This window comes from Staurois parvus, unplaced genomic scaffold, assembly GCF_062004578.1.
Source record: "Staurois parvus isolate SC_StPar_1 unplaced genomic scaffold, SC_StPar_1.0 ptg000267l, whole genome shotgun sequence".
Classification (NCBI taxonomy): domain Eukaryota; kingdom Metazoa; phylum Chordata; class Amphibia; order Anura; family Ranidae; genus Staurois; species Staurois parvus.
This window is the reverse complement of record NW_028318063.1, coordinates 4637622-4654296: the sequence shown is the minus strand read 5'-3', so window position 1 is coordinate 4654296 and position 16675 is coordinate 4637622. Positions and strand designations below refer to the sequence as shown.

Below are 16675 nucleotides of genomic sequence, written 5' to 3'. Positions count from 1 at the left end.
GTTTCTACCCCTTTTGCGCACCATCACTAAAGATCTGCAAAAATGGGATACAGTTTTTGGCGTAAAGCTCTGTGAGATGGGTTGGCAATTGAATTCCTAAGTATATGATGGCTTCTGATTGCCATGTGAAGGGAAAATTAGATTTTGCTTGTCTAATCGTGTCCTGGGTTAGGGAAGTGCTTGGGATTTGTTAAAGTTTATTTTAAAATTGGCCAGATACTGAAACAGATTAAAGTCTTGCAATAGATTAGGTAGTGTAGTATATGGATGTGTCAAGAAGAGTAAGATGTCATCAGCAAAGGCTGCTATTTTATGACTATTGCCATTGATAGAAATCCCTTTAATATTTTCATTCTGTTTAATACAATTCAAAAGGGGTTCCAACGTGAGAATAAATAGGAGGGGGGATAGTGGGCAGCCCTGTCTGGTCCCATTTCTTATGGAAAAGGCTTCTGAAAGGAGACCATTGACTCTCACTTTAGCCGTCGGTGCAGTGTGTAGAGACATAATAAAGTTCAAAAGACGGGGAGGGAGCCCAAGGCCAACCAGTACTGCTTCCATGTAGTCCCATGCCAATCTGTCAAAGGCCTTTTCAGCGTCTAAAGAGAGAAAAAAGCCAGATTGTTCCTTCTGTGTTAACCAATGGTGTATGTTGATTGCCCTGATTGTATTGTCTCTAGCCTCTCTACCGGGTACAAACCCCACCTGGTCAGTGGAGATAGTAGAGTCTATGATATGCAGTAAGCGATTGGCCAATATCTTGGCAAAAATCTTGAGATCGACATTCAGTAGGGATATCGGGCGATGGTTTGCTGGTAAAGTCTGGTCTTTATTTTCTTTAGGTATTAGTGTGATATGGGCTTCTGATAGATGGTGCATGGACTGTCCTGGGGTATCTAATAAGTTGAAAGCTTTTAAGAATGGGTGTGCTAGGACATCGATGAAAGATTTATAATATGTGGTCGTAAATCCATCAGGTCCCGGGCTTTTGCCTGCTTTTAATTGTGCAATGGCTTGTTGCAATTCTTCCAGCGTCAAAGCACCTTCCAAGTCTTTTGCTTGTGACTGGGAGATGGGTTTAGGGAGGAATTGAGCAAGAAAAGACTGGGTAATGGCCTTACGTGGCCTGGCATCCCCTGTTGGTTTTGGTGGTAAAGGCAGATTATACAGGGAGGTATAGTAGTTTTCGAATTCAGCTGCTATATCCGTGGAGGTGGTGAGTGACCTTGTTTAGAGTGAAGGTGAGAGATGGTACGAGATGCTTTTTGGATTGCAAGGCCCGTGCTAAGAACCTGCCGCTCTTATTTCCACGTTGGTAAAAAAGTTTCTGAGTTAAAATGTAATTACACTTTGTTTTCTTTTCCACTATATCTCGAAGTTGTTTGCGGGCTAGGTCGAGTTCGTCCGCAGAATCGATGGCCTTAGAACGTTTATTTAAGCATTCCAGTTTACGTACTTTTTGAAGTATGGAGGTAAAGGACGCCTGAGCCTTACGTTTCCGAGAGGCAGCTATGGAAAGCAAGAGTCCACGAATCACACATTTGTGTGCTTCCCATTGAGTAAGGGGAGTCGTTTCCGAGGACGAGTTTTCCCTAAAATAATTGGTCAAAGATTTGCGCATTTGAGTGATAACGGGTAAGTCCGTAAGGAGAAAGGGATATAATCTCCATGTTTTAGAAGTAGGAGGGGCATCGTGAATCTGCAAAGTCATCGTAATGGGATGGTGGTCAGATAGAATCATTGGTTCAATGGAGGCTGACTTCAATGTATGTAAGTCTTTTTGCGACAGAAATAGGTAGTCAATTCTGGAGTGACGTTTGTGCGGCGCTGAGAAAAAAGTGTAGTCTTTGTCAGAGGGATGTAGTGTACGCCATGTATCATGGAGAAGAAGGTCGTTCAATTCGATCTTAATCTGTTTAAGAGCTCGGTAGGGTTTCGATGAGAAGCCTGTCGACGTATCTACTAAAAGATTCAGTGCCACAATAAAATCACCTCCAAGAATCAAGATACCCAATTGAAATGCTGCTAGAATTTTGGAAATTTTGCGGAAAAAACTTACTTGCGCTGTATTAGGGCTATAAATGTTTACTAGAGTTAGCGGTTTGTTGTGTAGGCTGCCTTTAAGGAAGAGGAATCTGCCTTCTAGATCCTCAAGAGATTCGGTAATTATGAGCAGGAGTGTTTTGGAGATCAAAATGGATACTCCTTTTGCTTTTACCTCTGTATTAACTGAATGATACGCTGTGGGATAGTGGACATTAGCAAACTTGGGGGTATGATCAGCACGAAAATGTGTTTCTTGCACGAAAAGCACGTCTACTCGTAAACTTTTCATGTATGTTAAGAGTTGAGAACGTTTCTCCGGTATATTTAAGCCTCTCGCATTGAGAGATGCTACAGTGAGTGTATGGTGAGTTTGTACTGGTTTGCGTGTAGTAGACATTTTGTGTTAAGAGAAAAAAAAAAAAAACACCGCCTTTCCTTCGGAGGGGTGAGGAGGTTGGGAGAAGGGCCGAGATAGAGGAGAGAGATAGAATGAAAGAAAAGAGGTGCAGAGAATCGGAGAACAGTAGAGGTGCGAAGCATTAGATATTCACACTCAAAAACCAAAAGATGTGATGCCGTGTGATTCCAATACTTCTCTAATGAAATAAACTCCTGGGACAGAGTAGTCCAGCTACGCCGTCCTAAAAAAGTAGTCTTATGTGTGGAAAAGGTACTTAGTATATTGTGTATGGGTGTATAGAAGTGGTCGGAAATGTGTCTGAACCAGAGGCGGCCTCCATGAGGTACCTCAGGGCAGACCCACCAAAGATATCAAAGGCCCACCCTGTATCGGGTAGGTGAAAATTATGTATAAGGTAACGTCTAATAAAAGACAGCCATGACACAAGGAGATAGGTGGATTTCAGCTAGTTGTTAAGGAGAGAGGTTTGCGTGGAAGCATGGGGGACAAGGTGTGAACTAAGACATATAAAGGTGTGTTAGTTAAAAGACCGTGAAAGTTAGTGTGTATGAATCAAGATGGTCTCTCATGGGTATAGAGGGAATATGGTCTGGGGGTCATTGCTAATGTGTTTAGTCATGTGTAATACTGTCTAGGGGAGGCCATAAGGTGCTACTATGACACAAGATGTGGTGTAATTGTACAGTTATAATACTAGAATATTCCAAGATACGCATTAGATACTAGTAGTGATTTTTCCCATGTGTTTGATCCTATGTCATCTAGTACGGCCAAAGAAGACAGCATGAGACGGTTTCTTGTCACTGTAGACTGAGAAATCATTAGTTGTACAAGAAACCATAGTAATAACAGGTACATAACATTGTAACAATCTGAAATGTAAGCCAAGAGCCTACCCTCAAGCTAAACTGAGGTTTTATATTCCTGAGATAGGAGAAATCTTGATCTCAACCAGTACGTCGTACGCTGTAATACCGTCCACAAACTGATATGTAGTTAAATTCTGGCTACTCGCAGATGAGAAAACCCCCCCACTGTAAAAGTAGCTTGTGGTTGTGGCTGGTCTAGAGCGTAGTCCAACATAACCCAAAAACACATAGTTAAAAACTAACACAACTTCCAAGCACACTGATATTGTGCCTACCATTTCAGAAAAATCTTATTTAGTATACAAGGTGCCACATCATGTCTAAAGGCAGATAAAGGGTAAGTGTTGGGGAGTGAGGTGGAACCTAGATTGCTAGGGAAATTATGCCCACAATTGGGAACGATGTGGAGGCAGTCAAGCTATAAGGGGGGGGGGGTTAGTATTGTTTAAATACTGGGAGAAAGGGGAAAGAGCAGTAGTGCTTTACCCGCAATTTCGCGCATGGGACTGCAGGAATCTGAATGCGTATGTGTGCGTATGGGGAGACATTATAAGCATACATAGGTAATCAAGACTGTTAACGATAAACATAATGGGCGAGGAATGTGCTTAGGCAAGGCATAAGTCTGTATCAGCAATATCACCGAACTATAATGTTACATAAGAACTAACAAATATATATATGGCTCATACTGGAATAGCTCGTGGATCATAAAACGTATCTGACGGGCAACTCTAGAAGGCTGCAGTATACAAAATGAAGATAAACATGAGATCACAATCGCAAGAATTGTCCAAACTAGGGAGACTAATTGCGAAATATGTTAGGATTCAGTGACTCAGACACCTGCCCGGGGCGATAAACAGTCTACGTCACTGGATCTCAAAACCGTAACATGTTTCTGCCTCAGCCGAGGTCACCAGCATTGGTCATTGATCGATCCTACAAACTGGTCACCAGCATTGGTCATTGATCGATCCTACAATGGTCATTGATCGATCCTACAAACTTCAAAGTCGGTCAGCTCAGGCAACCGCTCCGAGTATGCTACCATACAGCCCGCAGAGAGCAAGCGCCACTATGGTTTCGGTGTCCACGGTCAAAATCGGTGTACACATATAATAAGCAGATATTGTACATGTAAGAGAGGACAGTCCGAAGTAATCCATATACCTTAGCGTTATGTCTCCAGGTGGTTGGAATTCTCTTCACATAAAAAAAAGGAGGCAGGGTTTGGAAGAGAAGCACTCAAAATCATAGCCCCAGTGCGGAAAAAGCCATTAAATTACTAAACTATACTGCACAAGTATGGTGTGAAGGGCGAAAGGAAAAGTGTCATTCATGACGTGCCTTACAGTGAGCAGGAGAGGCTGGAGGATTGTCCCCAATGTTGAGCCTTCGGCTTGCAGGAGAGGACGAGGTGTGGTGGAAGAGATGCCTCGTTCCTCCATGATAACCAGGTGAGTGGGCCTCCATTGGTTCTAACTCTGCTTCCTGGGGTGGGAGTTGGAAGTCTCCAGACCAAGCGGGTATATCCACTTTTGGAGTGTCAAGGGCCTCGCAGAACGGTGCTACATCCTCCGGGAATCTCAGGATCGCCGATTTCCCCATGTGTGTTGCTGAGAGGCCAAATGGAAATCTCCAGCGGTAGGCAATACCCCTTGAACGTAGGAGATCCAATAAAGGACGTAAATCTTTTCTGCGTTGCAGGGAAAGGTGGGATAGATCTTGAAAAAATGTAATATCTGCACCATTATATAGCACGTGATTGCGCTCCCGCGCTCTACGCAATATTTCCTCCTTAAGAAGGAAATCAGTTGCTTAGTTAAGCAACAAATTATGTCTATCAGGGGGTCAGACTCTCTACCTTTCGGACGCAGCGCCCTATGGAGGCGTTCAAACTCAATAGGAGACTCTTGCGGTCTTTCTAATTTATCATTGAAAATGGTTAAGAGCATTTGAGTGAGTTGACCGGGTTCGATTGCTTCAGGAACACCTCGTACCCTCAAATTATGGCGTCGACCCCTGTTGTCCAGGTCTTCGATGTGGCGATCAAGCTCTCTTAGTTGCATGGTATGTGTATCCACCAGCGTGCGCATATCCTGAATGGCAAGGTCTTGTGTGATAACTTTATCTTCCACCGCTTCAAGCCTTTGGGCTACTGCCTGCATGTCGAAGTGTAAATCTGCTATTGCAGCAGAGAGTGTTTCTTTAATATCTGATGCAACCGCTTTCAAGTCCTCTATAGTGAGATGACTGGCCGTGGATGGAGTGGCTGATGTCCTGCTTTGCGCTGGAAGTGTTTTGTGGGGCGACTCTGTGGAAGAAGCAGGATCGGAAGCCTTTGTGTTTTGGCGTCTGGGACTGGAATAACTCTGGAATGCCACAGCACCATGGAGCTCTTCTGTGAGAAACCCGAGTTTGAGCCTGCTCAATGTTAGGTCATAATTTAATGTCACCATGGCGGCACTAGTCTATCTGTCTACCCAGATGTGCCGCTTGGTAATATTTGCGCAAGTCTGGGATTGCCAGTCCTCCATATCGTTTAGGTAAGAACAGCTTACGTTGGGTCCGTGGTTTTTTCTTCAACCAGATGAAGTCATAGAGCACAGCATCAGCTTGTTTGAAGATATGAATAAGCAGGGCTTGGAAAAGGTAGAGGAACATGGGTAGAATGCACATCTTCACAATTTTGCATCAGCCAAAGCAGGAGTATAGGCCAAGTAGACAAAAGAGAGCGGACGATTTGGAGAAATTGATCTTAAGATTAGACAGGGCCCTACATTGCTCAAATTCCAGAAGAAGGTTAGGGATAGAAATCAGTGGGTTGGTTAATGTGAACATCATATCATCAGCATAGGCTGAGAACTTGTGCCACGTCCCACCAGCCTCCAATCCCACTATATCCAGGTTCCATCTATCCGTACAGAGGAAGGGCTCATGAGGGCAAAAAGAAGGGGAGACAGTGGGCATCCCTGCCTGATTCCATTGGAGATGAGAAAAGGATCAGAGAGAACTCCATTCACTTTTACCTAGGTAGTAGGGGAGGTATAGACACTAGAGGCCCAGCGACACATATGGGCTCCCAGTGCTATATGGTGGAGGACCTCGAACATGAACCTCCAGTCTACGCAGTCAAAGGCCTTTTCAGCATCCGTTTCCAGCAATGCACATGTCTGACTGATCGGCAATTTGAATTAAGGTTAGGACTAATAGTATTCTCCCGTGCCTCCCAGGACGGGATAAAGCCAACCTGATCCTGATGTATGATGGAGGGCAAATGTTGTTGAATGTTTGCAGCAATTACCTTGGTGAACAGTTTGAGATCCACGTTTAGGAGGGATATCGGTCTGTAACTAGCACATGATGAGGGGTCTTTTCCTTCCTTGGGGATCACAGTGATGTGAGCTAGTTCCTAGATTGTAAGCCCCAAGGAGAAGGGCATTCCTAACCCTCTTGTATTGAACTGCATTGTTGCTGTATTGTCTCCCGTTATATTGTAAAGCACTGAGCAAACTGTTGGCGCTATATAAATCTTGTATAATAATAATTATAGTCTTGCATCTCGAGGGAATGAGACCGAATCTCCTAATGCGTTGAACAGTTTGACCAATTGCTGTCCAATGTGTGGGAGTAAAGTCTTGGGGCCTGATGCTTTCCCAGATTTAGCAGAGCTTAATGCGTTTTGCACCTCAGTCAGGGAGACGGGGTCCTCGAGTTTCTTTCTAATCGGTGAAGGCAGTATGTGTTACCTGAGGCCTTCAAGTACTCTTGTACAGAAGCCCTTGGACAAGTAGAAGATCTCAAGTTGTACAAAGTAGAGTAAAATTCCCCAAAAGTCTTGGCTATACGGAAGAGTACTGTTGATGCCATCCGGTCGTGTGATATGCGGGATGTAGGTTGCTAGATGTTGTGTTTGTAATGAACTGCTAGAATCTGACCACATTTATCACCCGATTGAAAAATATGCGACAACACGTTTGAAGGGCAGCTTTGGCCCTGAAGCGTAGGAGACCTGCGATTTGGTTGTGTAGAAGGAGCAATTCTGTTTCCAGTACCAGGGTTGGGGCATGTTTATGATGAGACTGCACTACCTGGACCTTAGTCGAAAGGGCAGAGAGCTGCATCTCTCGTTCCTTTTTAATTCTAGCTCTGTGTTTAATAAGAACCCCTCACAGCCTTATGGGCTTCCCAAATCATTCCTGGGTTGCAGTCTGGGGTGTCATGTATGGTAAAGTACGAGTGTATATCTCGGATCACATCCTCCAAGACCACAGGGTCCTGCAGCAGGCTTTTGTTCAATTTCCAAGAGGGGCACTGTGGATCCCAAGTCCCAGATCGTGAGTATCGGATCGAGATTGGAGCATGGTCTGACTAAGTGATGATTCTGATGGTCACTGATGTTATCCATTGTAGCTGCCTATGAGGGATCAGAAAATAGTGTATTCGCGAGTATAGTTTGAGTCGGAGAGTAGTATGTATAGTCAACATTCCCCAGAATGAAGAAGCCGCCAAACACCATGGAGTTGTGCTCTATAGAGAGCTTGTGAGATATGTTTACGAACAGTGGAGGTAATGAAGGAGGTACCTGTGGAGGTGTCTACGTTGGGTATGAGAGGGACATTGAAATTGCTGCCCAGAACGAGGTGCCCTTCAGAGAACTCCAGCAGTCGGGCAAGCACTCCAGTAAGAAAGAGGAGGACGTTGAGCATTCGGGGCATAGATCTTGGCAAAAGGATGGAAGGGAGGAGAGGGAAAGAAAATGGAGGAAAGTGAGTGGAGAGAAAAAGAGGAAGTGTCATAAAGAGAGTATAAAAGGAAGCAGAGTGAAAGTAAACAATTCAGAAGTACGAGATCACCGCACTGTGCGACCTCGTCACAATACTAATATGAATAACCCAAGTGTACTCCTTGGGGTAGCCAATAGCTACCAGAGGACGGGCCTAGTCGGGAATGAGGTAGGAAATAGCCAATGGAAGAGCCTCCCCTCCCCCCTCTCCTGAGCAGAAAAGTAGTTGAGTTGCAACAAATAAGCAGCACATGTATAGTCCCCATCTCGAACGGCCAGGGCCCCAGAGGCAGACAGACAAGAGCACCTGAGGCACTGATACCTGGGCCTAACAGAGCAAAGTCCCGACATCATGTATGAGATCCGTTCGGCATGCCACTTTTTGTAGTGAGCGTACAATATTGCTGTATATTTTAATAAAGCATTATACAGCAAACACTAGGAGTATTTATTTTTGTCTCTGACATACGAGGAGAGGAGGAAGAGTACATTATTGACCTAAGGAGGGAAATATCTTGTTACTGTGGTGGAAACCCCTGGATTAATTGAAAGGTGTTATACGTCTGGCGTGTTTAAGATCTCTTATAAGATGGAGGTCTTTGGAGGGGTGAGCACCCCTAACAGTGAAGAACTGCTATTACGAGACTTATTACTCATTCACTGTTTTTGGACATAAGCATGGGAGTTTATGGTTCCTGATGTACTGTAATAAAGTTGTGCAAAGAGACTAGTAGAAAAGGTGAGGTACTGTGGTAGAAAAGGTCTGTAAATCTAACAAGTTTCTTATTTTAGGAACAAAAATCTTTTACAACCATTTTAATTCTACTCCAGACCTTGCAACACAATATTCTGTGGTCGTGGGACAATTTGATTCAGTCTATGGACAACCTGACTCACCAGACACCGAAGACCAAGTTATTTCTGGCCTAATAGCTCAGAAAACCATCTGTGGAGATTGGGAAATTCTTCCTCCTGCTTTCCTGGAAAACTCTTGATGTCAGCCTAAAGGGCTGGGGAGCAGTCTTAGACACTTTTTCAGTGCAGAGGAGTTGGTCAAGAGAAGAATCTCATCTACCCAGCGATGTACTGGAGCTTCCAATCATGACCCTGTTGGACAGCACCACTGCTGTGGCATACATCAACCACCAGGGAGGAACCAGAAGTCTTGTTAAGGAAAGAGAGGTAGTAAGGTATCTAGCCCAGGCAGAATTCCATGTTGCCATCTTTTGTACATTCACATTCTAGATGTGAACAGTTGACAGGCAATATACAGCAGTGCCTTAATTCGGAGCATTGGCCCACGCACCCAGAAGGGTTTCAGGACCTGTTTCACAGGTGGAAAATGCCAGATGTGGACCTCAGGGCCTCCAGAATCCACAACAAAATACAAAGGTTTGTCTCCAAATACAGTGATGCTCTAGCAGAAGCAGTGTATGCTGTGGTGGCACAGTGGGATCAGTACAGCCTGATATATGCCTTTCCCCCTCTGAGACTACTTTTCTACTCCTCAGTTCCATTGAATCCTCATAGCACTAAACTGACCCAGGTGGATTTGTTTCTCTAGTCTGATCAAATTTTTGGCAAACACCACAAAGACCTTCTATTTCAAAGACTGAACCACGGCATGGTTGCTAAAACCCAGGTCTTGAGAGCTGTAGTCCCTCGGTAATTCCTACGCTGTTAAAGGTTAGGAAATCTACCCTCTCATAAGGTAAACCATGGCACATGGAAAGCTTACTTTGTATGGTGCAAGGAAAGATTTCATCCCAGGAAATACTCTGTGGGAGGAATCCTAACCTTTCAGCAATCAGATCTGGATCATCATTGGTCTTGAGTAATACCAGGGGACAAATCTTGACCCTTGCAATCTTATTTCAAAGACTGCTAGCCTCCTATTGAGTGGTTTAAACATTTGTAAAGGGTGCCCCTCATGGTCACTTCAGATCCAAGTAGTCTGCCTGTGACTGCTAGGATCTAAATTTTTCTTATCACTTCAGAAACCACCTTTGAACCTCTCCACTGTCATTCACAAGGTTGCATTCCTTGTTGACACCACCTCTGCGAGGTGTGTGCCAGAGTTGGTAGCCTTTCCTTTAAAAAACCTTATTGACCCAATAAGGACCCCTTCGCAAGAACAAAGTAATATTGAGGCCTGGATCCCTCTTCCTTTTAAAGGTGGTTTTGGTCTTTCATCTCCTCCAGGACATAGTTCTTCCATCTCTCTGTTCTGCTCCAGTACATCAAATGGCGATTTCCCTTCACTGCATAGATGTACTTCGTGCTGTGCAGATTTACCTCTCAGCTACTGGTTACATTAAAATGCCAAATTATTTTTTGTTTCTTAAACTTGTTTTTCTTGATGATCCCTGTAACAGGAAACCATCTTCTTGCTCCGCCATTTGTCAGTTTATAACATAAGGCTCCTTTTTAAGCTTATGGTCTTAAGGACAAGGTTCCAGCTTTTCCTGGCAAGGTGCACTCTACGAGGTCTGTGAGTGCTTCTTCTGCTTTTCATCATCAGGCAACTGTTTCCCTAATTTTTAAGGCTGCCTCCTGGTCTTTTGTTCTGCTAAATTTTGCCAGGTGATTATTCAGACCTCATTTGAGGACAGCCTTAGGCATAAGGCCCTTCAGGCTGCCCTGGTTCTTTTTGTTCAGTTGCCTAATTTTCAGGTGGACTGCTTTTGAATGTCCAAATAAACACTTGAATGATCAGCCTACAAATGTGAATCCCAAGGAACTTCTATTGTTCGTTCCCCTTTCATTTGTTTAACCACTTCTTGACTGCACTTTAGCCGAATGACAGCTACAGCACGGTCAGCCAGTTCTGGGAGGGCATCATATGATGTCCTCCCAGAACACGCCCCCCCTACATGCACCCAGCGGCACGCACATGGCCCTCTCAGTGATGGTTGTGTCCTTTGGATACAGCTAATCACATGACATGGTGAAAGGCCAATCACAGCAGCCAACTCTGAACAGTGAGAGATGAACCCCCCTAAAGCAAAACTAAAATATATTTTTTCATGCAAACACTCTGAAATTGCAAGTTAAAAATTCTGAATGCATGCTTATCCATATCCAATATTATCCATATGTCATCTTGTGGTATCTGTTCCTCAACATTAGTTGGAGATGATAAAAGTATTACTGCTGTCTGAGGGAAGTGATATGAACATTCCCTTACAAAAAGTTATCTATAAAAACCATTATCATTCTTTGCCAGGAACCAGAGATGTAAAAAGGGCCATCCCCATCCCAATCCTTCCTGTCTACTTGCTCTTTATCAGTCACGTGTATCTCGTTTTGAATGCTGGAGTCAATCAAATGGAAAGACAGAATATAGCGTAGAATGGAGAGGCCCTACAATTGTTCCATGCAGTGATGGTCTCTGCCCCATATGCAAATGTAGGAGCCTAATCTAAGAGAAGTGTGAGAAGCCTATGACTCACAGACTATTCCTACCACTCCATCCCCCACAGCTATCTCCTCCTGTACCACTATCCCCTCCCTCCTAGATTTTAAGCTCCAAAGAGCAGGGCCCTCAATCCCCTCATGTTTTGCATTGTATTGCCCCCTTTGTAATGTACAGCGCTGAGCGAACTATTGGCGCTTTATAAATACTGTATAATAATAATAATATGTAGCCTGCACAGCTCCATTAATAAAAAAAAAAAAACATTTAATAGATTGCAGCTTATCAGTCCTTAGGCTGCTTTTTTTTTGTTCGGTCTTTTTCATCTTTTCACTTGGTAATAATGTCAGTAACAAACTTCCTGTCCTATGGTGAAAACTATGTTTAAAGTTCACTCTCTCAATCAACATGGACTATTTCTAATCCTTATGCTGCTAGCACTAGTAAATAGATAGGAAAGGATATCATATTTACTTGTTTTAACCTTTTTTTGACATTCCTTCATTTATTTCCTGGTATCCATGCCTAGGGAAATGTTGTCATACATCCAAGTAGTCTTCAGGAGGGGAGGGAGGGTTCTCAGCTCAACCAATGCCTGAGCTAAAAACAGATGGGTTCCAGGAAGTAAAGGGTATTCTGATGCAGCACTCAAGTGGTATTGATAAAATCCATAAATTAATGAAATCTTCATCCAAAGGATAGGATCCCAACACCAATTCTGTGAGGAGATGTAGCACACTGCACCTCAAGTGATAAAGCCAAGAAGCTTGATAGAAGATAGATGTGATTCTCAAATTAAAGAGTGGTCATAAAAGCCCGATATTTCCATGGAAAGCCTGCTTCCACATCAGTCTCCATAAACGTCCTCCTGGAACTGATCTTCGACTATGGCCTGATACCGTCACTCCAGAAGTAGTGATGACAAGAACCCCTCATACAAATAATGCAGGAGTGGACAACCATAGTAAAGTATGTTCAAAGCATACAGACTTATTAGTGCACTCACATAAATTTGATATAAAAACAATCATAAACAAATCATTGAATATGGCTGCGGTGTTCAGCGTGCTGTATAAACGTCGCTGGTCCCTCCCAACACATTTCGTCATAAGTAAACGTCATCAGGGGCAGCTCCAGGAAGAAACTGCATTACTCAAGATGGCCACAGCCAGAAATGCCAGGTGGTGTTTTTCAAAATGATTTCTCAGCAAAATAAAGCAGGAGACATGGATTGGATGGAGGAGTTTATTTTGAATATTAAAAATTAATTACATAGTATTTTTAGTTTGTGGTACTCAGATGCAGTGGTTTTACTGTAAGTTGCGGTGATTCCCATGATTAAGCTCCGGGGCGGGGTGAAACACATTGGGGGCATGGCCTGGTTGGAGCCAGGGCTGATGCTGTCACATACTTCCTCACAGGGTTTTGTTGTGATGTGCGACTTCTAGGACTCCCTTTCCCTCTGACCTTGTCAGCACTCCTATCAGTTTTTCATGCAAGAGGACCTGGTGGAGTCTTAAGCGGCACCTATCATTTTTGTTATGGTGAAAACTGTGTCTATGAAGAAGCAGTGTTACAGTAGAAGAGAACATGTGTTGGACTGCTTAAAATCTCTCCTTCATATCATAGCAAGGAGGTGTTCTGTAGCTAGAACAATATATCATACCCACCCCTTTTTTATCTCCCTGTAGTTCAGCATGGGTAGGGATGATAATACTGTAGAGTGCACAGAAAGCTACGAGCTTACTGGATGTCTAGCTAAACCAAAACCCCCCCAAAATGTAATATATTGCAGCTTAACAAGTCCTTAGAAAAAGACTAAAGGAAAAAATTGAATGCAGGGATCTCATCTGTTTATTTACACCTGGTAATGCTGGGCATCACACATTTCCATAACACATACTGCAGTTATGATCACTTGTTAACAGGATCTATGAAGGGAGCTATGGTTACCCTTCCCCCCTTCCCAGGCTGGAATTCAAAATGTCTGCCTTTTACATGGGGGTTGAACAGTTTACAAACCAAATATGTTTTTTTAATGTTTGTTCAGCTCACAGGAGATTGCAAGGACATTGCAATTATGGCAATATAAACTTTTTTTTTCTGTACTTGCTTAAAACATTTTTAGTCAGATTTATGCTAGTTCAGCCACCACATCTCTAAAGACTTTCTTATATGTAACTCTATACAAAAGCCCCAAAAAACACCTTTGGAAAAAAAAATGTACTTCTTGGGTTTAGTTATCCTTTACTAGTGTATTAACGACATTCCTACTGGGCACTTTTACCCCCTTCCTGCCCAGGCCAATTTTCAGCTTCCAGTGCTCTTGCACTTTGAATGACAATTGCGCACTGTACCTATATGACATGTTTATCATTTTTTTCACACAAATAGAGCTTTCTTTTGGTGGTATTTAATCACCGCTGGGTTTTTAATTTTTTGCACTATAAACTAAAAGAAACTAACAATTTTGAAAAATAAATTTTTCTTTATTTCTATTATAAAATTTTGCAAACAGGTAATTGTTCTTCACTGATGTGTGTTGATGAGGAAGCACTGCTAGGCTGCACAGATGGCCACTAATAGGCAACACTGAAGGGCACTGACTGACAGGCACAGATTGGCAGCACTGTTGGGCACTTTTGGGGCTACACTGATAATCATAGTGCCCTGATTGTGTGATACACACATATAATAACAAATCCAATTCCCATATAGTTCAAACAAACAATGGTGAAGAAAAAAAAAAATCAAGAAACTAATGCTTTTTGTCCAACTTCATTGTTTGACCTTCATCTTTAGATACCCAGAATCAAATCATTTTCTCACAATGATGCAGTCCCAAGTTAAAGATTTGTATATTGTGATCATATTCCCTCTTGAATGTCTCCTCTTCAGGGAGAATGTTTAATTGTTCCTCATAACTGAAGTCCTGTAGCACCCTTATTTGTTTAGTTGCTCTTATGTGGACTATATTTCTAATCCTTATGCTGCTAGCACTAGTAAATAGATAGGAAAGGATATCATATTTACTTGTTTTAACCTTTTTTTGACATTCCTTCATTTATTTCCTGGTATCCATGCCTAGGGAAATGTTGTCATACATCCAAGTAGTCTTCAGGAGGGGAGGGAGGGTTCTCAGTCCTGTAGCACCCTTATTTGTTTAGTTGCTCTTATGTGGACTCACTATAGCTCAAGGACATCTTTCCTGAGGCTTGGTGACCAAAACTGTACAATATATTCAAGCTGTGACTGAACCAGAGTTTTACAAACTGATAGATTTATAGTTTTATCTCTTGAAAAAAATACCCTTTTTAAAGCTATATAATAGTCTGCTACCTTGCTTGCTGCTGCATAGCATTATTTATTTATTTATTTCAGGTACTTGTATAGCGCCGTCAATTTACGCAGCGCTTTACAATATATATTGTACATTCACATCAGGCACTGCATGTTATTGCTGATTCTGTCAACTACTAGGACCCTCAGATCCTTTTCTATAGTCGATTCCATTAGAGGTTCTCCCTATAGCGAATAACTTGCATTCATATTTAATTCCTAAGTGCATTACTTTACATTTTTCAATTTTAAACCTCCTCTGCCATATAGTTGCCCACCCCTCTGTTTTACCTTGGTCTTCTTGTAGTTGCTACTTCCTGTGGTGACGTTATTGCTCATCTAACTGAGATTGAAATATTTATTCCCACCTCTATATCATTTATGAACAAGTTAAACAGGGTTGGGTCCAGGACAGAGACCTGGGGCACACTGCTCACAACTCTAGACCAAATCCGCATATACCAATAAGTAGCTTTAAAATAGTCTGTAATAGGAAAGGCAGTTTTGTTGGGTGTAAGAAATGGTGGAATAGTAACATAATTTTCTTTTCTTTTTTATAAACCCAGAAAAGTCCGGAAGATGCTCTCATCCTCTGAAACCAAGCGAGCTGCCCGTCGGCCTTACAGACATATAGTTATCTGTCAGTCTCAGGTGGGACTACCTATGCGTCACCCTGTCAATGATGAGCCAATTGTTATTGAGGACTAAGATTCATTTGAAGAGATAATCTGCCAGAATCCTCCATAGAAGATTCTTCTCATGATGATACTTGACTTTTAAAGTGTTGAGTTCATGAAAACTTTTTGCAGCTGTTTGCATCTTTTAAAAGATTCCATGCTTTGTAAAAGCATCAAAATCTAAAGACTTCTTATTGCTTTGGTTAATTTTTGTTAACCCAGTCATTTCCTCATAACATGTACAATTTTTTGTTATTAGTACATTTTCTTTATTTTGGTATCTTTTTGACTGGTGTTGGCTAACCGCAAAGAAAACGTAACTTGTTAAAAGGGACATTTTGGCAGTTATGGTTAAGTGTTCAATTTCATTGCAATTACAAATAAGATTCTAAAACTTTGTACACTTGAAAATGTATTATTGCTGATGCCTTTCTTTTTACAAGATGTATTGATTTGAATTTTTGGAAGTGCCATTAAATGTTTTTTTTTCCCATTTATAGACTGAATAAAAATAAATCTAACTTATGGAATATAATTTTGAGGAAAATGTCTGATAAGATATAATTGTGCTTCTTGTGCTATGGGATTAAAGTTGAGCATTAAAATGTTTCCATACATAATCTTTCATTTTGGAATAAATTGAATGCATTCACATAGCAACCATTATGCCAAGATTTTGTACAATAAACTGTTCATATTTTAGTTTATATTTAAAAATAAACCTCCGTTTTCACCAGCCACCCATTTATTCACCAGTATTTTGTCTGTTCTCTCTTTGTAACTCTCAGTGCTGTTAAATCGTTTTTGTTTTTTTGTTGGATATTACATATTAAAACATTTTCTATGTACACCTAGAAGTCTTGGAACACTAGAAATTAACAATATGCAGTAACAGGTACAGAAATGATCACTAAGCAGGCCAGGTATTATGGCTATGATAAATATTTCAGTGTCAGCTCTAGATGCAAGAGGGCTCATGGCAGCTATCAAAACAGTGAGCCCTGTGATGCAGTATATAACCTTACCACTGCACAAGTAAAAATAGTCTGCTTACTTGTAGCCAAAATCAAAGCAATGTCAACAGATACAGAATAGTGTGTGATGATGTCATGCACTACA

General features: G+C 42.0%; 1 protein-coding gene across 5 annotated transcripts in view; it reads left to right on the top strand.

Moving 5' to 3' along the window:
* The window catches only part of MTA1 (metastasis associated 1), a 388726-nt gene extending 372430 nt beyond the window's left edge, over positions 1-16296 (top strand). For 3 of the 5 annotated variants that reach the window (XM_089681495.1, XM_089681494.1, XM_089681493.1), the window contains exon 20: positions 15446-16296. In XM_089681495.1, the coding sequence (XP_089537621.1) occupies positions 15446-15587 (142 nt within the window). In that variant the 3' untranslated portion in view covers positions 15588-16296. The remainder of the gene's footprint in view (positions 1-15445) is intronic. The other 2 variants (XM_089681498.1, XM_089681496.1) reach the window with 1 other exon arrangement.
* Positions 16297-16675: the final 379 nt, after the last annotated feature.